Source organism: Salmo salar, chromosome 12, assembly GCF_965601325.2.
Source record: "Salmo salar chromosome 12, fSalSal1, whole genome shotgun sequence".
NCBI classification, from domain to species: Eukaryota; Metazoa; Chordata; class Actinopteri; order Salmoniformes; family Salmonidae; genus Salmo; species Salmo salar.
In genome coordinates this window covers 24,372,489-24,396,500 of record NC_138302.1, presented here as the reverse complement: position 1 = coordinate 24,396,500, position 24,012 = coordinate 24,372,489, and the positions used below count along the sequence as shown (strand labels likewise).

Here is a 24,012-nt window from a genome sequence, read left to right as displayed (position 1 = left end):
CTGGTAAGATGTACAGATGGCCATGCACTTGATGGTGCTCACTTGGGGTTTTAACATGTTGGAACAGAGGAGCGGCTTTACATTACAAGCATTAAAATAGTACAGGTGTGTGAAGACACACATTCACCTTTCTCTGCCATGCCCTATAAAACATCTGGCCAGCTGTGGGCTGTTCTTGGTTTTGACTCCACTTTCCCCTCTCCCTCTGATTTATAGACTTAAGTGTGTGTGTGTGCGTCAGTGTGTGTGTGTGTTTTAATCTGAGTCAGTGTGATTGTGTGTCAGTATGTGTTGTTTGTGTGTGTGTGTGTGTTTTAACCTGTGTGTGTGTGTGTGTGTCAGTATGTGTTTGTTGTGAGTGCTTAGTGTTTAATCTGGGCTGTTTGGGCTTTATTCTGCCCCTCAGTTAGCCGTCTGTTAGTCCGGCCGGGCTGCTCAGTGTGACATGGTCTGTCTGACCTTTGTGACCCCAGAGGCCAGCCGGTCACCACCACCGGTCAGAGATCAATGGGGATTAACACAAACGTACACACTGAAACACACACTCAAAGGTCAACAATCAACTAGATTTAACACCGAACACAGCGGGGGGGGGGGGGGGGGGGGCTGACTCAGTGAGCATAGCCTTGCTATCGAGAGAAGACAGGCTATGTGCACACTGCCCACAAAATGAGGTGGAAACTGAGCTGCACTTCCTAACCTCCTGCCAAATGTATAGCCATATTAGAGACACATATTTCCCTCAGATCACACAGACCCACAAGTGAATTTGTAAAAAAAATCAAACATTGATAAACTCCCGTATCTGTTACGTGAAATACCACAATGTGCCGTCACAGTAGCAAGGTCTGTGGTCCGTTTTCATCTGTTTATTTATTTTCCCTTTTATACTTTAACTACTTGTACATTGTTACAACACAACACTGTACATACTGTACACAACACTGCCAATAATATAACATTTAAAATGTCTATGTTCTTTTAAAACTTTTGTGAGTGTAATGTTTACTAATTGTTCCCTTGTTTATTTCCCTTTTGTTTATTGTCTATTCCATTTTCTTTGGCAATGTAAACATATGTTGCCCATGCCAATAATGCCTTTGAATTTATATTTGAACCACAGAGGAGGAGAGGGAAGGGGGAGAGAAGGGGGAGAGTTGTATGAAAGTGAAGGTTAGGGAAGAGAGGTTAGGGAGGAGAGGAGAGTGAATGTTAGGGAAGAGAGGAGGGAATAGAGGTTAGGGAGGAGAGTGAAGGTTAGGGAAGAGAAGAGGAGACAGAGGTTAGGGAGGAGAGGAGAGTGCAGGTTAGGGAAGAGAGGAGGGGAGGGGACAGAGGTTAGGGAGGAGAGGAGAGTGAAGGTTAGGGAAGAGAGGAGGGGAGGGGACAGAGGTTAGGGAGGAGAGGAGAGTGAAGGTTAGGGAAGAGAGGAGGGGAGGGGACAGAGGTTAGGGAGGAGAGGAGAGTGAAGGTTAGGGAAGAGAAGAGGAGACAGAGGTTAGGGAGGAGAGGAGAGTGAAGGTTAGGGAAGAGAGGAGGGGAGGGGACAGAGGTTAGGGAGGAGAGGAGAGTGAAGGTTAGGGAAGAGAGGAGGGGAGGGGACAGAGGTTAGGGAGGAGAGGAGAGTGAAGGTTAGGGAAGAGAGGAGGGGAGGGGACAGAGGTTAGGGAGGGGAGGAGAGTGAAGGTTAGGGAAGAGAGGAGGGGAGGGGACAGAGGTTAGGGAGGAGAGGAGAGTGAAGGTTAGGGAAGAGAAGAGGGGAGGGGACAGAGGTTAGGGAGGAGAGGAGAGTGAAGGTTAGGGAAGAGAGGAGGGGAGGGGACAGAGGTTAGGGAGGAGAGGAGAGTGAAGGTTAGGGAAGAGAAGAGGGGAGGGGACAGAGGTTAGGGAGGAGAGGAGAGTGAAGGTTAGGGAAGAGAGAGGGGACAGAGGTTAGGGAGGAGAGGAGAGTGAAGGTTAGGGAAGAGAAGAGGGGACAGAGGTTAGGGAGGAGAGGAGAGTGAAGGTTAGGGAAGAGAAGAGGAGACAGAGGTTAGGGAGGAGAGGAGAGTGAAGGTTAGGGAAGAGAGGAGGGGAGGGGACAGAGGTTAGGGAGGAGAGGAGAGTGAAGGTTAGGGAAGAGAGGAGGGGAGGGGACAGAGGTTAGGGAGGAGAGGAGAGTGAAGGTTAGGGAAGAGAAGAGGAGACAGAGGTTAGGGAGGAGAGGAGAGTGAAGGTTAGGGAAGAGAAGAGGGAGGAGAGGTTAGGGAGGAGAGGAGAGTGAAGGTTAGGGAAGAGAGGAGGGAGGAGAGGGAGGAGAGGAGGAAGCAGAGGGAGGACAGAATGGAGAGACTGATGAGAGAAGGAGCAGAGGAGTGGAGAGAGAGAGAGGAACCACAGAGGGAGGAGTGGAGGGGAGAGAGGAACCACAGAGGGAGGAGTGGAGGGGGAGAGAGGAACCACAGAGGGAGGAGTGGAGGGGAGAGAGGAACCACAGAGGGAGGAAAGTGGAGAAGAGAGGAACCACAGAGGGAGGAGTGGAGGGGGAGAGAGGAACCACAGAGGGAGGAAAGTGGAGAAGAGAGGAACCACAGAGGGAGGAGAGGAAGGTTGGGGAAGTCAGGGTTAAGGGAGGAGAGAGAGAGAGAGAGAGAGAGAGAGAGAGAGAGAGAGTGAGTGAAAAGAGAGGGTTAGGAAGGAGAGAGAGGAAAGAGAGAGAGGGTTAGCCAGGAGAGAGACAAAAAGAGAGAGAGCTAGGCAGAAGAGAGAGAAAAAGAGAGAGAGGGTTAGGAAGGAGGGGGAGAGAAAAGAGCAGACATAGTGGGGGGTATGTTAAGGCCATGAAGGCTTACTGTATAATGGTTGTGGTGGGGCTGTGGTAGGAATAATATGGGGATATGGGGTGGGCTGTGGGGATGGCTGCTGATGTGTGTATCATGGGGCTTCGATGGGGGAATTGGGAGGGAGGAGATATACAAGACTGTCGGTGTCTAAAGCCATGGGATTGTCAGGGTTTGTGGGGACTGGTGGGAATATGGGATTGTCAGGGTTGGTGGGGACTGGTGGGAATATGGGACTGTCAGGGTTGGTGGGGACTGGTGGGAATATGGGACTGTCAGGGTTTGTGGAGACTGGTGGGAATATGGGACTGTCAGGGTTGGTGGGGACTGGTGGGAATATGGGACTGTCAGGGTTTGTGGGGACTGGTGGGAATATGGGACTGTCAGGGTTTGTGGGGACTGGTGGGAATATGGGATTGTCAGGGTTGGTGGGGACTGGTGGAATATGGGACTGTCAGGGTTTGTGGAGACTGGTGGGAATATGGGACTGTCAGGGTTGGTGGGGACTGGTGGGAATATGGGACTGTCAGGGTTTGTGGAGACTGGTGGGAATATGGGACTGTCAGGGTTTGTGGAGACTGGTGGGAATATGGGACTGTCAGGGTTGGTGGGGACTGGTGGGAATATGGGACTGTCAGGGTTTGTGGAGACTGGTGGGAATATGGGACAGTCAGGGTTGGTGGAGACTGGTGGGAATATGGGACTGTCAGGGTTGGTGGAGACTGGTGGGAATATGGGACTGTCAGGGTTTGTGGAGACTGGTGGGAATATGGGACTGTCAGGGTTTGTGGAGACTGGTGGGAATATGGGACTGTCAGGGTTGGTGGGGACTGGTGGGAATATGGGACTGTGACTGTTTGGGTCTAGGGATGCCTGCTTTACATCAGGCTTCATGAAACTCCATTGGGGGAATTTGGGGAGGAGCAGTACAGGATTGTGATTGTGTAAAGGGACTATTTGGGATTTGGAGGAACTGGAGGAATGTATTCCTATAGCTGTGGGTGGCTGTGTATGTAGTCAGGTCCAAAATGATTGGCACCCTTGATAAAGATGAGTAGAAAATACTGTTTAAAATAAATAAAACAAACTAAATTAAATCTGTATTAACATTCTACCTCTTCCAATTAATCTCAGTTTAAGGAACTGTAATGGCTTTCCATGGCTTCCTGTTTCACCGGGGTATAAATATGAGGTAACACTCATGTAAAAGCCCTTTGTCATCCATCACCATGGGAAAAGGCAAAGAACTCACAAACGAAAAGAGACAAATGGTTGTTGACCTTAATAAATCAGGCAATGGGTACCAAAGCATTGCTAAAAAAACAACAAAAATACCACTTACCAAATTAGGGCAACAATTAAGAAGTTTAAAAACACTGGAACAGTGGTAAACCTGCCTGGTAGAGGATGCATGTGTATCTTGTCCCCAAGCGCAGTGAGGAAGATAGTTCTGGAGGAAACGAAAAGTCCAAGGGCCACAGTTGGAGAATTCCAGAAATTGGCCGCAACTTCTGGTCACCAAATCTACAATTAGATGCCACCTCCGTGTCAAAATAAAAAATTATATTGTATTTGTCACATGCGCAGTCTTATGACTTGGGTGAAGAAGCGGTCTCGGAGCCTGTTGGCCCTGCGTGAACAGTCTATGGCTTGAGTGGCTGGAGTCTTGGAAATTTTTCGGGCCTTCCTCTGACACCGCCTGATATAGAGGTCCTGGATGACAGGGAGCTCTGCCCCAGTGATGAACTGGGCTGTCCTAACCACCGTCTGTTGTGCTTTGCGGTCGAGGGCGGTGCATTTGCCATGCCAAGCGGTGATGCAGCCAGTCAAGATTCTCTCAATGGTGCAGCTGTAGAACTTTTTGAGGAACCAAGGTCCCATGCAAAATCTTTTGATCCTCCTGAGTGGGAAGAAGCGCTGCCGTGCCCTCTTCACGACTGTGCGTGTGTCTGTGGACCATTTTAAGTTCTTAGTAATATTGGATGCCAAGGAACTTGCTGCTCTCGGCGCGCTCCACAACAGCCCTGTCAATGTGGATGGTGCTCTCCCCTCTTTCTCCTATAGTCCACGATCAGCTCCTTGGTCTTACTGAAGTTAAGGAAGAGGTTATTGTCCTGGCACCACACTGCTAAGTCTCTGACCTCCTCCCTGTAGGCTGTTTCATCGCTGTCGGTGATCAGGCCTACCTCCATCGTCACCACACAGTCTTGGGTGAACAGGGAGTACAGGACAGGACTAGGCACACACCCCTGAGGGGCCCCTGTGTTGAGGGTCAGCATGGCTTACTCTCACCACCTGGGGCTGGCCCATCAGGAAGTCCAGGATCCAGTTGCAGAGGGAGGGGTTCAGTCCCAGGGTCCCTAGCTTGGTGATGAGCTTGGAGGGGACAATGGTGTTGAACGACAATGGTGTTGAACTCTGAGCCGGAGTCTATGCATTCACATTTACATTTTAGTCATTTAGCAGACGCTCTTATCCAGAGCGACTTACGAATTGGTGCATTCACCTATAATATCCAGTGGAACAACCACTTTACAATAGTGCATCTAAATCTTTTAAGGGGGGGGTTAGAAGGATTACTTTATCCTATCCCAGGTATTCCTTGAAGAGGTGGGGTTTCAGGTGTCTCCGGAAGGTGGTGATTGACTCCGCTGTCCTGGCGTCGTGAGGGAGCTTGTTCCACCATTGGGGTGCCAGAGCAGCGAACAGTTTTGACTGGGCTGAGCGGGAACTGTGCTTCCTCAGAGGTAGGGAGGCGAGCAGGCCAGAGGTGGATGAACGGAGTGCCCTTGTTTGGGTGTAGGGCCTGATCAGAGCCTGAAGGTACGGAGGTGCCGTTCCCCTCACAGCTCCGTAGGCAAGCACCATGGTCTTGTAGCGGATGCGAGCTTCGACTGGAAGCCAGTGGAGAGAGCGGAGGAGCGGGGTGACGTGAGAGAACTTGGGAAGGTTGAACACCAGACGGGCTGCGGCGTTCTGGATGAGTTGTAGGGGTTTAATGGCACAGGCAGGGAGCCCAGCCAACAGCGAGTTGCAGTAATCCAGACGGGAGATGACAAGTGCCTGGATTAGGACCTGCGCCGCTTCCTGTGTGAGGCAGGGTCGTACTCTGCGAATGTTGTAGAGCATGAACCTACAGGATCGGGTCACCGCCTTGATGTTGGTGGAGAACGACAGGGTGTTGTCCAGGGTCACGCCAAGGCTCTTAGCACTCTGGGAGGAGGACACAAGGGAGTTGTCAACCGTGATGGCGAGATCATGGAACGGGCAGTCCTTCCCCGGGAGGAAGAGCAGCTCCGTCTTGCCGAGGTTCAGCTTGAGGTGGTGATCCGTCATCCACACTGATATGTCTGCCAGACATGCAGAGATGCGATTCGCCACCTGGTTGTCAGAAGGGGGAAAGGAGAAGATTAATTGTGTGTCGTCTGCATAGCAATGATATGAGAGACCATGTGAGGATATGACAGAGCCAAGTGACTTGGTGTATAGCGAGAATAGGAGTGGGCCAAGAACAGAGCCCTGGGGGACACCAGTGGTGAGAGCACGTGGTGCGGAGACAGATTCTCGCCACGCCACCTGGTAGGAGCGACCTGTCAGGTAGGACGCAATCCAAGCGTGCGCGGTGCCGGAGATGCCCAGCTCGGAGAGGGTGGAGAGGAGGATCTGATGGTTCACGGTATCAAAGGCAGCAGATAGGTCTAGAAGGATGAGAGCAGAGGAGAGAGAGTTAGCTTTAGCAGTGCGGAGAGCCTCCGTGACACAGAGAAGAGCAGTCTCAGTTGAATGCCCAGTCTTGAAACCTGACTGATTAGGATCAAGAAGGTCATTCTGAGAGAGATAGCAAGAGAGCTGGCCAAGCACGGCGCGTTCAAGAGTTTTGGAGAGAAAGGAAAGAAGGGATACTGGCCTGTAGTTGTTGACATCGGAGGGATCGAGTGTAGGTTTTTTCAGAAGGGGTGCAACTCTCGCTCTCTTGAAGACGGAAGGGACGTAGCCAGCGGTCAAGGATGCGTTGATGAGCGAGGTGAGGTAGGGGAGAAGGTCTCCGGAAATGGTCTGGAGAAGAGAGGAGGGGATAGGGTCAAGTGGGCAGGTTGTTGGGCGGCCGGCCGTCACAAGACGCGAGAGTTCATCTGGAGAGAGAGGGGAGAAAGAGGTCAAAGCACAGGGTAGGGCAGTGTGAGCAGGACCAGCAGTGTCGTTTGACTTAGCAAACGAGGATCGGATGTCGTCAACCTTCTTTTCAAAATGGTTGACGAAGTCATCCGCAGAGAGGGAGGAGGGGGGGAGGGGGAGGAGGATTAAGGAGGGAGGAGAAGGTAGCAAAGAGCTTCCTAGGGTTAGAGGCAGATGCTTGGAGTTTAGAGTGGTAGAAAGTGGCTTTAGCAGCAGAGACAGAAGAGGAAAATGTAGAGAGGAGCGAGTGAAAGGATGCCAGGTCCGCAGGGAGGCGAGTTTTCCTCCATTTCCGCTCGGCTGCCCGGAGCCCTGTTCGTTCGGCTGCCCGGAGCCCTATGGACAGCATTCTCCCATAGTTATTTCCCCTCTTGTCCAGGTGGGAGAGGGCAGTGTGAAGTTCAATTGCATCTGTGGATCTGTTGGGGTGGTATGCGAATTGGAGTGGGTCTAGGGTGTCTGGGATGATTGTGTTGATGTGTGTAATGACCAGCCTTTCAAAGCACTTCATAATTACAGATGTAGGCAGGTTACCTTGGAGAACAGACTTGGACAAGGAGAGATAAAAAATGTCAGTGAAGACACCTTCCAGCTGCTCTGTGCATGCTTTGAGAACGCGCCCTGGTATTCTATCTGGCCCTGTGATTGTTAACCTGTTTAAATGTTTTGCTCACATTGGCCACAGAGAGCGAAATCACACAGTCATCTGGAACAACAGGGGCTTTCACGCAAGGCACAGTGTTATATTCCTCAAAGCAAGCATAAAAGGCAATTAGCTAGTTTTGGAGTTCTGCATTGCTGGGAAACTCACGTCTGGGTTTCCCTTTGTAATCCATTATCGTCTGCAAGCCCTGCCACAGACGACGAGCCGGTGTAATAGGATTTCATCTTCCTCCTATATTGTCCTTTTGTTTATGTCAATAGGCTCTTTGGAAGCGTTGCCCCAACAAATTTATTTTTTTGAGAGCAAAAAACAAATACAACCGCATGGAGTTTACTAAACGGTAGAGGCGCTTGGGTTGGAACTGATGCTATGGTCAGATGACATGAAAATAGTACTCTTTGGCCACGCACACCAGTGCTGGGTTTGGCGTCAAAATAATGATGCATATGCAGAAAAGACCCTCATAGCTACTGGAAAATATGGTGGTGGATCTTTGATGTTATGGGGCTATTTTGCTTCCACTGGTCCTGGTGTCCTTGTCAAGGTCAACGGCATCATGAACTTTGCCAAGTACCAAGACATTTTAGCCCAAAACATGGTTGCCTCTGTCATGAGGCTGAAACTTGGCCGCAAGTGGATCTTCCAGCAAGACAATAACCCCAAGTGCACATCAAAATCCACAAAGAAATGGTTCATTGACCACAAAATCAACATTTTGCAATAGCTCCCCATTGAATTAAAGAGGGCAGTCCATAAGTGCAGACAAAGGATATCAAGGATCTGGAAAGATTCAGTCTGAATAGAAGAATGGTCTAAGATCCCAATGTGTTATCCAATCTCATAAAGCATTGTAGAAAAAGACTGTGTCATTATTCTCTCAAGGGGAGGGTGGCGGAGAATTGACAGCTGGAGTGCCAATAACTTTGACACCTATCTTTTTGTGATTTTTTTTGTATTACTTGTTAAACAAAATGTCTTTCTCTGAGCAAATGTATTAGTAAAAAATTGCATACAATAAAGCTCAGAATTATTTATTTTATACATACTTTTTTGCACATCTTTATCAAGGGTGCCAATAATTTTGGACCTTGGAGGTGTTGTGCGGTAGGCTGTGGGGTTTTGGGGGGTAGGAGTAAAGGATGGTAGGGGAGCTGCAGGGGCATGATTTGGGTTTCTGGGGAGGGCTTGGGGGGCTGTGGAGTACAGATAAGAGGTCTGGATGTGTGTCTAGGATGCTGGGGGGAGGAGGGGGGAGAGACAGAGACACACACACACACACACTGTGGGGGGGGGGGGGGGGGGGGTTCTGGCTGCCTCAGTGCCTGCAGCTGGTGTCAGGGTGATAACCAGCAGGCAGTTCCTCCTCTGTAGTGACATAGAGATACACATAAGTGGTACTGAATAAGAGTTCACCAGCAGTTATAGTAGGGCTAGGCTAGGCTAGCCAGGCTAAAGCTACCAGAGACGTAGAATCAGCTGTGCTGTGACGGTCAGTGTGACCACTTCACCAGAGTGGGGTTCTAGAGTGTTGTTCTAGAGCACTGGGGGTGCTGTTAAATGGGGGTTGTCAGTGGGCCTGTAGTGTTGGCTGTCCTGATATCTCTTATCATCTCTGATAGGAACAGAAGCTGTCTGTCTGTCACGCATGCTTCTTCAATCACACCTATATCTGGGCCAAGGAGCAGGTCCAAGTGGTGCTAACCACTAGCCTACAAATCACTCACATCAAAGTACATTTACTGGGGATTGACTGAGGGGAATCTGTTTGAATCAATTTGTATCATTCCAGAAACCCTGATTGGGTTGAGGGTTCTGTTTACTGTGTTTATTCAGTTAAACCACTTTAACACCAACTGCTTTCCATTGGATTGTAGCTCTGACACACACACACACACACACACACACACACACACACACACACACACACACACACACACACACACACAAACACACACACACACAATGCTGTACGTACTGTGTTGGAGAGTCAATGCTTCTAATTATAGATTCAAGAGGCGAAACACAACAGGAAGAAAGTTCAGCGGACGCTATTTTCTTTCTTAACAGTTTTCGTTGGCCAACGTATATGTTTACTTTGAGTGTGTGTGTGCGCGCGCACAGTTGTGTGTGAGTGGCGTCAGCTAGCTGGAATGCTTCGCTACCGCCAATGCTAAAATGGCTGCCAAGCCATAAGATGGCTGCCAGGAGCAGCGAGAAAAGATAAGAGAGGGAGAGAGTCTGCAGAAGGGAGGAAAAAGGAGCTCTCTTTCTATTCCTCTCTTTCTGTTTCTCTCCCTCTCTCGCCCTCTCTCTCTCTGTCCCAAACCTCTTCTCCTCTCCTTTTCTTTCCATCCTGTTCTCTTTCTCTCCCTATATCTCTCTCCCCCTTTCGCTCTGTCTCTCTACTTCGCTCGTTCTTTCTCCATCTCTTCCTCTCTCTCTCCCTCTGTTCCTCACTTTCTCTGTACCTCTCTCTCTCTCCTCTCTCAGCATTAGCAAGCAGTGAGACAGGTCTGTTTTTGTTTCTACTAGCTAATCTTGTGGCTTAGTGTGACTGTGTGCGTGCGCGTGGTGTGTATGTGTGCTTGGTGTGTGTTTGTGTATCTTTGTGTGTGTGTCTATGCGTGTTGGCATCAGTCCTCTCCTGCTCCGTTATCACCTACATGCTGCAGATAAACACCTCCGTTCGTTAGGCCTGGCTGTGGGCCTGCAGATGTCATGCCCACGCCACTGGTACTGTACACGCATACACACACACTCCGTCATTCAGAAACATACACTCATGCTTGGTTCGTGCCCTGAATGCTGATTGGCTGACAGCCGTGGTATATCAGACCATATACTGTACCATGGGTATGACAAAGCATTTATTTTTACTGTTCTAATTATGTTGGTAGCCAGTTTCTAATAGCAATAAGTAACCTTGTTTTTTTGTTGTTAGATGGCCAATATACCATGGCTAAGGGCTGTATCTAGGCACTCTGCAGTGCGTTGTGCAGAAGAACACCCCCTTGGGCCTTATTGCTTAATTATACATAGACTACATTCTGTGCATGGACATAGACCACAAAACACACACACATGCCAGATAGCACACAGTGCATAAACAAAGAAACACACAGCAATCACCAATAGTACTTTCTGTGTCAGCCTTGGTTCTCCACTTTGTTCTAATGGATCTGTTAGCCTGTAATGACACATGCTGGAGGTTAGGGAGTCTTTACTGAAAGACTTCCCCTGTAACAACCTCTCCCTTGTGGCTGTAATCTCTACTCTAGTCCCTGGCTTCTGCGGCCTACCAATGCCAAGAGCAGTAATAAGGTTGTGACAGCTGTGTGTGTGTGTGTGTGTGTGTGTGTGTGTGTGTGTGTGTGTGTGTGTGTGTGTGTGTGTGTGTGTGTGTGTGTGTGTGTGTGTGTGTGTGCCACTGCTGTCTCTGTCAATATCTAAAGGCCACTGAGTTTCCTTCACCTTTACCACACTTAGCCTTAAATCCCCGGACAGCCCAGGGTGTGTGTGTGTGTGCGCCATCCAACATCTAACAGCGCAATCATATCCCTCTTCTTAATCTCTCTTAATACCTCCTTGCTGGCAGGGTTTTAGGCTGCATAAACAGAACACCTTAAACACACACACACACACACACACACACACACACACACACACACACACACACACACACACACACACACACACACACACACACACACACACACACACACACACACACACGTAAATCTGAACACCTTGAGACAGGAGTTGTGAGGGGGGGGGGGGGGTGGGGGGGTAGGAACATTGGGAACATTCTGTGACATTGATATACACAAATAAACACTGTATACAGACACCCTCCTTGACCCTTAGTGAAGCAATCTCCCTACTCTTCTCAGATATCCCATCTGTCAGTATAGAATCTATGACTGAAGTTCAGAGGGGTTCCAACACCTCCTCCCTTCCTGTTTCCTCACATACAGCAGTATACTTTAAATCCACCACAGCCAAGCTAAATCCCTCTCTTCTCTTCTCCTCCAGAATCTGGACAATCAGACAGCTCCAGCCAACAAGGAGACACAGACATCAAGCCACCGCCCAATGGTAAGAGAACACTCACACACACACACACACACACACACACACACACACACACACACACACACACACACACACACACACACACACACACACACACACACACACACACACACACACACACACACACACACACACACACACACACACACACACACACACACACACACCCCTAACACTTCTCCTTCTTCCTCTGCAGGGCACCTGAGTTTCCAGGACTGCTTCGTCACCTCAGGAGTGTGGAACGTGGCTGAGCTCGTCAGGGTGTCACAGAGTGAGTATCTACCCCTCTCTTATCCTTTCTATATATAGCTCTATCTCTCTCTATCTATAGCTCTATTTATAGCTCTATCTATCTCTATATCTCTCTCTTTCTATAGCTCTATCTATCTCTATCTTTAGCTATATCTATCTCTCTCTATCTATAGCTCTATCCATCTATCTATAGCTCTATCTCTATCTATAGCTCTCTCTATCTATAGCTCTATCTATCTATAGCCCTATCTATCTCTCTCTATAGCTCTATCTATCGTTCTATCTATAGCTCTATCTATCTCTCTCTATCTCTATATATCTCGATCTATAGCTCTATCTATCTATCTCTAACTATAGCTCTATCGATCTATCTCTAACTATAGCTCTATCTATCTATCTCTAACTATAGCTCTATCTATCTATCTCTACTAAAGCTCTATCTATCTATCTCTAACTATAGCTCTATCTATCTATCTCTAACTAAAGCTCTATCTATCTATAACTATAGCTCTATCTATCTATCTGTAACTATAGCTCTATCGATCTATCTCTAACTATAGCTCTATCTATCTAACTATAGCTCTATCTATCTATCTATCTATCTATCTATCTATCTATCTATCTATCTATCTATCTATCTATCTATCTATCTATCTATCTATCTATCTATCTATCTCTAACTATAGCTCTATCTCTAACTATAGCTCTATCTATCTGTCTCTAACTAAAGCTCTATCTATCTGTCTCTAACTAAAGCTCTATCTATAGCTTTATCTATCTCTATCTATAGCTCTATATATCTCTATCTATAGCTCTATAAGTCAGAAGCTTCAATACACATTAGCCAAATACATTTAAACTCCTTTTTTCACAATTCCTGACATTTAATCCTAGCAACAATTCCCTATCTTAGGTCAGTTAGGATCACCACTTTATTTTAAGAATGTGAAATGTCGGAATAATAGTAGAGAGAATGATTTAAAAAAAAAAAAAAGCACATGCTTTTTCAGTTCTGCCCACACATTTTCTATGGGATTGAGGTCAGGGCTTTGTGATGGCCACTCCAATACCTTGACTTTGTTGTCCTTAAGCCATTTTGCCACAACTTTGGAAGTATGCTTGGGGTCATTGTCCATTTGGAAGACCGATTTGCGACCAAGCTTTAACTTCCTGACTGATGTCTTGAGATGTTGCTTCAATATATCCACATTATTTTTCTGCCTCATGATGCCATCTATTTTGTGAAGTGCATCAGTCCCTCCTGCAGCAAAGCACCCCCACAACATGATGCTGCCACCCCCGTGCTTCACAGTTGGGATGGTGTTCTTTGGCTTTCAAGCCTTCCCCTTTTTCCTCCAAACATAACGATGGTCATTATGGCCAAACTATAGCTCTATCTATCTATCTATCTATCTATCTATCTATCTATCTATCTATCTATCTATCTATCTATCTATCTATCTATCTATCTATCTATCTATCTATCTATCTATCTATCTATCTATCTATCTCTATCTATAGCTCAATCTCTCTCTATCTATAGCTCTTTCTATATCGCTCTATCTATTTCTCTATTTATCTATAGCTTTGTCTATCTATCTATAGCTCTATCTATCTCTATCTATAGCTCTATCTATAGCTCTATCTATCTATCTGGAAGACCAATTTGCGACCAAGCTTTAACTTCCTGACTGGTGTCTTGAAATGTTGCTTCAATATATCCACATTATTTTTCTGCCTCATGATGCCATCTATTTTGTGAAGTGCATCAGTCCCTCCTGCAGCAAAGGACACCCACAACATGATGCTGCCACCCCCGTGCTTCACAGTTGGGATGGTGTTCTTTGGCTTTCAAGCCTCCCCCTTTTTCCTCTAAACATTACGATGGTCATTATGGCCAAACTATAGCTCTATCTATCTATCTATCTATCTATCTATCAGCTCACATCTCTATCTATCAGCTCTCCATCTATAGCTCTCTCTCCATCTATTTCTCTATTTATCTATCTCTATCTATAGCTTTGTCTATCTATAGCTCTATCTATCTCTATCTATCTATAGCTCTATCTCTATCTATACCTCGATCTATAGCTCTATCTATCTATCTATCTATCTATAGCTCTATCAGCTCTATCTATCTATCTATCTATCTATCTATCTATCTATCTATCTATCTATCTATCTACAGTGGGGGAAAACAGTATTTGATCCCCTGCTGATTCTGTACGTTTGCCCACTTACAAAGAAATGATCAGTCTATAATTGTAATAGTAGGTTTATTTGAACAGTGAGAGACAGAATAACAACAACAACATCCAGAAAAACACATGTCAAAAATGTTATAAAATGATTTGCATTTTAATGAGGGAAATAAGTATTTGACCCCTCTGCAAAATATGACTTAGTACTTGGTGGCAAAACCCTTGTTGGCAATCACAGAGGTCAGACGTTTCTTGTAGTTGGCCACCAGGTTTGCACACTCTCAGGAGGGATTTTGTCCCACTCCTCTTTGCAGATCTTCTCCACGTCATTAAGGTTTCGAGGCTGACGTTTGGCAACTCGAACCTTCAGCTCCCTCTACAGATTTTCTATGGGATTAAGGTCTGGAGACTGGCTAGGCCACTCCAGGACCTTAATGTGCTTCTTCTTAAGCCACTCCTTTGTTGCCTTGGCTGTGTGTTTTGGGTCATTGTCATGCTGGATCCCCATCCACGACCCATTTTCAATGCCCTGCCTGAGGGAAGGAGGTTATCACCCAAGTTTTGACGGTACATGGCCCCGTCCATCGTCCCTTTGATGCGGTGAAGTTGTCCTGTCCCCTTAGCAGAAAAACACCCCCAAAGCATAATGTTTCCACCTCCATGTTTGATGGTGGAGAGGGTGTTCTTGGGGTCATAGGCAGCATTCCTCCTCCTCCAAACACGGCGAGTTGAGTTGATGTCAAAGAGCTCCATTTTGGTCTCATCTGACCACAACACTTTCACCAGTTGTCCTCTGAGTCATTCATATGTTCATTGGCAGACTTCAGACGGGCCTGTATATGTATTCTTGAGCAGGGGGACCTTGCGGGCGCTGCAGGATTTCAGTCCTTCACGGCGTAGTGTGTTACCAATTGTTTTCTTGGTGACTATGGTCCCAGCTGCATTTAGATCATTGACAAGATCCTCCCGTGTAGTTCTGGGCTGATTTCTCACCGTTCTCATGATCATTGCAACTCCACGAGGTGAGATCTTGCATGGAGCCCCAGGCCGAGGGATATTGACAGTTCTTTTGTGTTTCTTCCATTTGCGAATAATCACACCAAATGTTGTCACCTTCTCACCAAGCTGCTTAGCGATGGTCTTGTAGCCCATTCCAGCCTTGTGTAGGTCTACAATCTTGTCCCTGATATCCTTTGAGAGCTCTTTGGTCTTGGCCATGATGGAGAGTTTGGAATCTGATTGATTGATTGCTTCTGTGGACAGGTGTCTTTTATACAGGTAACAAGGTGAGATTAGGAGCACTCCCTTTAAGAGTGTGCTCCTAATCTCAGCTCGTTACCTGTATAAAAGACACCTGGGAGACAGAAATCTTTCTGATTGAGAGGGGGTCAAATACTTATTTCCCTCATTAAAATGCAAATCAATTTATAACATTTTTGACATGCGTTTTTCTGGATATTTTTGTTGTTATTCTGTCTCTCACTGTTCAAATAAACCTACCATTAAAATTTTTCGACTGATCCTTTCTTTGTCAGTGGGCAAACGTACAAAATCAGCAGGGGATCAAATACTTTTTTCCCTCACTCTATCTATCTATCTATCTATCTATCTATCTATCTATCTATCTATCTATCTATCTATCTATCTATCTATCTATCTATCTATCTATCTATCTATCTATCTATTTATATCAATAGCTCTGTCTATCTTTCTCTCTCACAAACACTCACTCACCTTCTCTCTCTTCTCTCTCTGTGTCTCTTATCCCTCGGTTTTTCTCTCCATACTCTTCCAATGTTCTCTTGGCTGGCCATTTGTTCTTCAAATTCCACAATCCATATGCTGATTTACTGTCTTCTAAATCTCTCCTCCTCCTCCTCCTCCTGTTCCTGTGTTCTCCCAGCTCCTGTAGCCACAGCGTCTGGTCCTAACTTCTCCCTGGCTGACCTGGAGAGTCCCGGCTACTACAACATCAACCAGGTGGCTCTGGGGCGACGCTCCCTCGCATCCCCCCCTTCCACCAGGTACATGTAGGTCTCACTTAAATTAAGTTCCCTCCACTCTATGGTTCCTAGGTGAAACAAACAGCTTAGGGGTCACACAGGTTCCACCCACTCAAAGGTTCCTAATTGAAAAGAGCTGCTCCTCCACCAGACCTGGGTTCAAATAGTATTTGATGAAGGAAAACAAATACGGTTTGAACTCAGGTCTGATATCTACAGGCTGTACTCGATAGTATGTATGTGGGACATTGTAGACCGCCTCAGTTGATAACCGGTATAAGTGTTCTGGTCCATTCCATCTCTGAGAGTTCCATCTCTTTCTTCTCTCTCGTTGTGTCTCTCTGTCTTTCTGGTCTTATAAATGTGTGATGCTCTCTCCTTTCCCCCCCCTATCCTTCTCTCCACCTCTCTCTCTCTCTTTCTGTCTTCTTTGGTACTGTAGGTCTGAGGTCGAGCTGTACGCAAACCTTCCACGGAGGTAGTTATTCTGTCACACACACACATACAGACACACACACACTGTCCTGCCGACTATACTTAAAACAAACTCAGAAAAGGTCCTGTGCTCACATCTCATATCCTTAAACATCAGCTTTTTAGGTTTACCTCTGTCTCTGTTTTCAACCCTCTCCTTCCTGACCATTTCTACTGTTCTCATTCTGCTGTCCTCATCCTCTGCCTGAACTCTCAATGTGACTTCCCTGGTTAAATAAAGGCTGAAGGGAGACAGTAGTGGGAGACAGGAGCAGGGAGACATGAGCAGGGAGACAGTATTGGGAGACAGTAGTGGGAGACAGTAGCAGGGAGACAGTAGTGGGAGACAGTAGTGGGAGACAGTAGCGGGAGACAGTAGCGGAAGACAGGAGCAGGGAGACAGGAGCAGGGAGACAGGAGCAGGGAGACAGAAGTGGGAGACAGTAGCAGGGAGACAGTAGTGGGAGACAGTAGCAGGGAGACAGTAGTAGAAGACAGGAGCAGGGAGAAAGTAGTGGAAGTCAGGAGCAGGGAGACAGAAGTGGGAGACAGTATTGGGAGACAGTAGTAGAAGACAGGAGCAGGGAGAAAGTAGTGGAAGTCAGGAGCAGGGAGACAGAAGTGGGAGACAGTAGCAGGGAGACAGTAGTAGAAGACAGGAGCAGGGAGAAAGTAGTGGAAGTCAGGAGCAGGGAGACAGAAGTGGGAGACAGTAGCAGGGAGACAGTAGTAGAAGACAGGAGCAGGGAGAAAGTAGTGGAAGACAGGAGCAGGGAGACAGAAGTGGGAGACAGTAGCAGGGAGAAAGGAGCAGGGAGACAGTAGTAGAAGACAGGAGCAGGGAGAAAGTAGTGGAAGTCAGGAGCAGGGAGACAGAAGTGGGAGACAGTAGCAGGGAGAAAGGAGCAGGGAGACAGTAGTAGGAGACAGAAGTGGAAGCAGAAATGTGTAGGGCTCATTCAGGGATCGAACTGGATTCCTGCCGCAGGGGGAAGGAAGTGTTAACCATTCGACCAGGCTCCGGTCCAATAGTGCACAACTTTAGACCAGGGTCCTAGTGTACTACATAGGGAATAGGGAGCCATTCTTGAGTCCTCTCTCCCTCTTCCTCTCCGCAGCTCTAACAAGAGGAAGTCGTTAGACGACAGTGAGCTGGAGAGCCCCACGGATGACGTCTTCTACCCCGGACGCTCCCCAGCCGCAGGCTCCTCCCAGTCCAGCGGCTGGCCCAACGACATGGATGCAGGTAGGACATGCCCCCCAGCCCCCAAACTCTACCTTTACCCTTATACCTGTACCCCGACCCCTGGACCATTCTTACCGAACTCTTCTCACCACAACACACTGCTCTTCAAAACACCTAACTCAAAACACCCCTCCCCAAAACACCTCTTTCCTTCTCACTTGTCACTCACTGTTCCAAAATCCACACTGGCAAGATCATCCTCACTAGCATACCACTTAGAGAGCTTGCCCAACGCTTCATTCTAATTGGTGCGCTAGTGTGGATATTGGATAAGAGCCTGTCTCTTCTAAACTGATTTGAAACTGACTTCATAACTTCCTAGAACACCTCTTTGCTCCTGTCTCCATTTAAATTGATTCGAGACCAGAAGTGATATTCCACCTATTCATTAATACTAGTGGAGACCTTTCACACACACTGTCTCCCTAAGACTGATTTGAGACCAGAACTGACTCCATAACCTCTTCTTCCCACCTGTAACCAGGTGGAGACCTTCATTCCCCATCCCCAAGCTCACACCATGTTGACCGTCACCTGATAAGTAAGCAACAATGCAGTACAGTAACCATGAACTAACTTTACCACAATGTTATCCATGATCAATCACTACTTCAACTACTGTCTTAAAAATCTTAAGCTACCCCCCCTCTCTCTGTTTCTCTCTCTCGCCTTCTCTCTGCCTCTCTCTCACTCTCTGCCTCTCTCTTTCTCTCTCTCTGCCTCTGCCTCTCTCTCTGCCTCTCTCTCTCACTCTCTCTCTCTCTCTCTCTCTCGCTCTCTCTCTCTCTGCCTCTCTCTCTGCCTCTCTCTCTCTCTGCCTCTCTCTCTGCCTCTCTCTCTCTTTCTCTCTCTTTCTCTGCCTCTGCCTCTCTCTTTCTCTACCTCTCTCTCTCTCTGCCTCTCTCTATTGCTCTTTCTGTCTCGCTCTCTCTCTCTCTTTCTCTCTCTCTGCCTCTGCCTCTCTCTCTGCCTCTCTCTCTCTCTGCCTCTCTCTCTGCCTCTCTCTCTCACTCTCTCTCTCACTCTCTCTCTCGCTCTCTCTCTCTTTCTCTCTCTTTCTCTGCCTCTGCCTCTCTCTTTCTCTTCCTCTCTCTCTCTCTGCCTCTCTCTATTGCTCTTTCTGTCTCTTCCCCCCACCCCCTCTCTCTTTGCCCTCCTCTCACTCTCTTCCCCACCCCAAACTCTCTTTCTCCCTCTTTTCTCTCCCCTCTCTCCCCTCTCTCTCTCTCTCCCTCTCTCTTCCTCACCCTCACCCTACCCTTTGTCTCTCTCTATATCTCTCATTGTTAACCCTGTCCTTCTCCACCTACAGTGCAGCACCATTTGGCCAGTGTGCAGGAGAGGAAGATAAAACATGAACACGATGGAGTGCAGTTTCCTTACCATGGTTAGAACACATTACACTCATATCCCCCTACTGTAAATAACTAATATCTCCCTAATGTAAATAACTCATATCTCCCTACTGTATATACAGTATATCACAAAAGTGAATACACCCCTCACATTTTTGTTAATATTTCAGTATATCTTTTCATGTGACAACACTGAAGAAATTACACTTTGCTACAATGTAAAGTAGTGAGTGTACAGCTTGTATAACAGTGTAAATTTGCTGTCCCCTCAAAATAACTCAACACACAGCCATTAATGTCTAAACCGCTGGCAACAAAAGTGAGTACACCCCTAAGTGAAAATATCGAAATTGGGCCCAAAGTGTCAATATTTAGTGTGGCCACCATCATTTTCCAGCACTGCCTTAACCCTCTTGGGCATGGAGTTCACCAGAGCTTCACAGGTTGCCACTGGAGTCCTCTTCCACTCCTCCATGACGACATCACGGAGCTGGTGGATGTTAGAGACCTTGCACTCCTCCACCTTCCGTTTGAGGATGTCCCACAGATGCTCAGTAGGGTTTAGGTCTGGAGACATGCTTGGCCAGTCCATCACTTTTACCCTCAGCTTCTTTAGCAAGGCAGTGGTCGTCTTGGAGGTGTGTTTGGGGTCGTTATCATGTTGGAATACTGCCCTGCGGCCCAGTCTCCGAAGGGAGGGGATCATGCTCTGCTTCAGTATGTCACAGTACATGTTGGCATTCATGGTTCCCTCAATGAACTGTAGCTCCCCAGTGCCGGCAGCACTCATGCAGCCCCAGAACATGACACTCCCACCACCATGCTTGACTGTACGCAAGACACACTTGTCTTTGTACTCCTCACCTGGTTGCCGCCACACACGCTTGACACCATCTGAATCAAATAAGTTTATCTTGGTCTCATCAGACCACAGGACATGGTTCCAGTAATCCATGTCCTTAGTCTGCTTGTCTTCAGCAAACTGTTTGCGGGCTTTCTTGTGCATCATCTTTAGAAGAGGCTTCCTTCTGGGACGACAGCCATGCAGACCAATTTGATGCAGTGTGCGGCGTATGGTCTGAGCACTGACAGGCTGACCCCCCACCCCTTCAACCTCTGCAGCAATGCTAGAAGCACTCATACGTCTATTTCCAAAAGACAACCTCTGGATATGACGCTGAGCACGTGCACTCAACTTCTTTGGTCGACCATGGCGAGGCCTGTTCTGAGTGGAACCTGTCCTGTTAAACCACTGTATGGTCTTGGCCACCGTGCTGCAGCTCAGTTTCAGGGTCTTGGCAATCTTCTTATAGCCCAGGCCATCTTTATGTAGAGCAACGATTCTTTTTTTCAGATCCTCAGAGAGTTCTTTGCCATGAGGTGCCATGTTGAACTTCCAGTGACAAGTCAGTATGAGGGAGTGTGAGAGCGATGACACCAAATTGAACACACCTGCTCCCCATTCACACCTGAGACCTTGTAACACTAACCAGTCACATGACACCGGGGAGGGAAAATGGCTAATTGGGCCCAATTTGGACATTTTCACTTAGGGGAGTACTCACTTTTGTTGCCAGCGGTTTAGACATTAATGGCTGTGTGTTGAGTTATTTTGAGGGGACAGCAAATGTACACTGTTATACAAGCTGTACACTCACTACTTTACATTGTAGCAAAGTATCATTTCTTCAGTGTTGTAACATGAAAAGATATACTCAAATATTTACAAGAATGTGAGGGGTGTACTCACTTTTGTGATATACTGTAACTCATATCTCCTTACTGTATAGAACTCATATCTCCCTACTATATATAACTCATATCTCCCTACTGTAAATAACTCATATCTCCCTACTGTATATAACTCATATCTCCCTACTGTATATAGCTCATATCTCCCTACTGTATATAACTCATATCTCCCTACTGTAAATAACTCATATCTCCCTACTGTATATAACTCATATCTCCCTACTATATATTGCTCATATCTCCCTACTGTATATAACTCATATCTCCCTACTGTATATAACTCATATCTCCCTACTGTATATAACTCATATCTCCCTACTGTAAATAACTCATATCTCCCTACTATATATAACTCATATCTCCCTACTGTATACAACTCATATCTCCCTACTGTGTATAACTCATATCCCCCTACTATATATAACTCATATCTCCCTATTGTATATAACTCATATCTCCTTACTGTATATAACTCATATCTCCCTACTATATATAACTCATATCTCCCTACTGTAAATAATTCATATCCTCCTACTGTATATAACTCATATCTGTTTTATATAATCTACCTGTTTAACTACATCATTCCTCTTTCAATATGTGTTATATGTATAATTGTATACTTGTTCATAGGCGACACCAATTCAAACCTGCTCCACTTTTCAGCAGCACAGAACACATTGCACTCATATCTACCCACACTGTGTATAACTCATATCTACCCACACTGTGTATAACTCAGTCATTCCTCTTTCAATATGTGTACACTCAGTGTATATCTGTACATACACCAACTCACACCTTCTTTACTGTTATTTGTTACCACAGCTACTGTTCTTTCTCTCTCTCTCTCTCTCTCTCTCTCTCTCTCTCTCTGTCTCTCTCGCTCCCTCTTTCTGTCTCTCTCTTTCTCTCTCTCTCTGTCTCTCTCTCTGTCTCTCTCCCTGCCTCTCTCTCTCCCCATCTCTCTCTCCCTTTCTCCCTCCATCCCCTTTCTCTAATTGAAAACATGTGCAGCAGTAGAAACCCTAGGGAGAGAGAGAGAGGGAGAGAGGTTCTGTGCTAGGCCCTATGGTTTGCTCAGACCTGCTCCAGTAAGCTGAGCTGTGAATTTAATTAACACACACACACACACACACACACACACACACACACACACACACACACACACACACACACACACACACACACACACACACACACACACACACACACACACACACACACACACACACACACACACACTAGACATGCTGTCTGCCTTCAGGCTTCCGCATGCTTCAGTTCAGGTGGCACCTAGCTGAACTTGGCTCGGGGAACCAAACGAGTGTGCTTGCATACAACCTTAAAAGACCTTCGCTTGAAAAATAAAAAGCGGCAATAGTACTGTTTGTCCATCTTGAGGCGCCGTAGCCAGTATACACTTCCTCAAAATAGTCAGAATTAATATAAGATAACTCAAGAAATCTGTCATACATTGTTTTGTTTTTGCAGAGGAGATCTTAGTCGCGCAATTTTACATCTAACTAAGATGTTTGGTTACAGTATTTCTCAAGTGGAAAATGTGCATGAAAACGAGTTGTCTATCGTTGAATGACAACAAAGCTCTGAAGCGAGTAGTGCGTAAAAATTGTCTGTCCTCAGATGCAACTCTCACTACCAAGTTCTTAACTGCCTCTGGAAGCAACGTCAGCACAATAACTGTTTCTTTGGGAGCTTCATGAAATGGGTTTCCATGGCCGAGCAGCCACACACAAGCCTAAGATCACCATGCGCATTGCCAAGCGTTGGCTGGAGTGGACTCAGGAGAAGTGGACATGCGTTCTCTGGAGTGATGAATCACGCTTCAATATCTGGCAGTCCGATGGACAAATCTGGGTTTGGCGGATGCCAGGAGAAAGCTACCTGCCCGAATGCATAGTGCCAACTGTAAAGTTTGGTGGAGGAGGAATAATGGTCTGGGGCTGTTTTTTAACGCTACAACATACAATGACATTCTAGACAGTTCTGTGCTTCCAACTTTGTGCCAACAGTTTAGGGAAGGCACTTTCCTGTTTCAGCATGACAGTGCCCAAAGCGAGGTCCATACAGAAATGGTTTGTCTTGATCGTTGTGGAAGAACTTAACTGACCTGCACAGAGCCCTGACCTCAACCCCATCAAACACTTTTGGGATGAATTGGAACGCCGACTACGAGCCAGGCCTAATTGCCCAACATCAGTGCCCGACTCACTAATGCGCTTGTGGCTGAATGGAAGCAAGTCCCCGCAGCAATGTACCAACATCTAGTGGAAAGCCTTCCCAGAAGAGTGGAGGCTGTTGTAGCAGCAAAGGGGGGACCAACTCCATATTAATGCCCATGATTTTGGAATGAGATGTTAGAAGAGCATACTTTTGGTCATATACTGTAGTGTAGAGTATGTGTAACATATCTGAGTGGCGCAGCGGTCTAAGGCATCTCAGTACTAGAGGCGTCACTACAGACCCTGGTTTCGATTCCAGGCTGTATCACAACCGGCCCTGATTGGGAGTCCCATAGGGTGGTGCACAATTGGCCCAGCGTCGTCCAGGTTTGGCCGGGGTAGGCCGTCATTGTAAATAAGAATTTGTTCTTAACTGCCTTGCCTAGTTAAATAAAGGTTAAAAACAATAAAAATGGTCTCTGGACAAAAGTAGTAAACTACATAGGGAATAGGCTGGATGCAGCCCTGGGTGACCCTCTCGCCAATTCATTTAACCAAAATTAATGGACAAACCCAAATGAATTACAAATGTGAGACATTTGTGTATTTAGTATGTAATGTGTTGAGAGAGAGCTGTCGACTTTAGAGATGTGAGATGGTCGCGTGTCCTTTTCTGAAAGATTGAGGGAAGGCGAAAGAGAGATGGAGAGATAGAAGGTGATCAGTTCTACTGTCTGGCAGATTAAATTAGATTTAGAATGGGAGATGGTAAGGTGTCCAATCAAAAATGCAACT

At 46.7% G+C, this 24,012-nt stretch overlaps 1 protein-coding gene across 20 annotated transcripts in view; it reads left to right on the top strand.

The window, feature by feature from the left end:
* Positions 1 to 24,012, top strand: part of LOC106590752 (nuclear factor 1 X-type) — a 154,624-nt gene that overhangs the window by 109,942 nt on the left and 20,670 nt on the right. For 8 of the 20 annotated variants that reach the window (XM_045691091.2, XM_045691083.2, XM_045691087.2 and 5 more), the window contains 7 exons: positions 11,692 to 11,754; positions 11,948 to 12,022; positions 16,108 to 16,234; positions 16,650 to 16,685; positions 17,800 to 17,927; positions 18,412 to 18,468; positions 19,240 to 19,314. In XM_045691091.2, coding sequence (XP_045547047.1) covers positions 11,692 to 11,754; positions 11,948 to 12,022; positions 16,108 to 16,234; positions 16,650 to 16,685; positions 17,800 to 17,927; positions 18,412 to 18,468; positions 19,240 to 19,314 — 561 coding nt within the window. The remainder of the gene's footprint in view (positions 1 to 11,691; positions 11,755 to 11,947; positions 12,023 to 16,107; positions 16,235 to 16,649; positions 16,686 to 17,799; positions 17,928 to 18,411; positions 18,469 to 19,239; positions 19,315 to 24,012) is intronic. The other 12 variants (XM_082958757.1, XM_045691092.2, XM_045691082.2 and 9 more) reach the window with 7 other exon arrangements.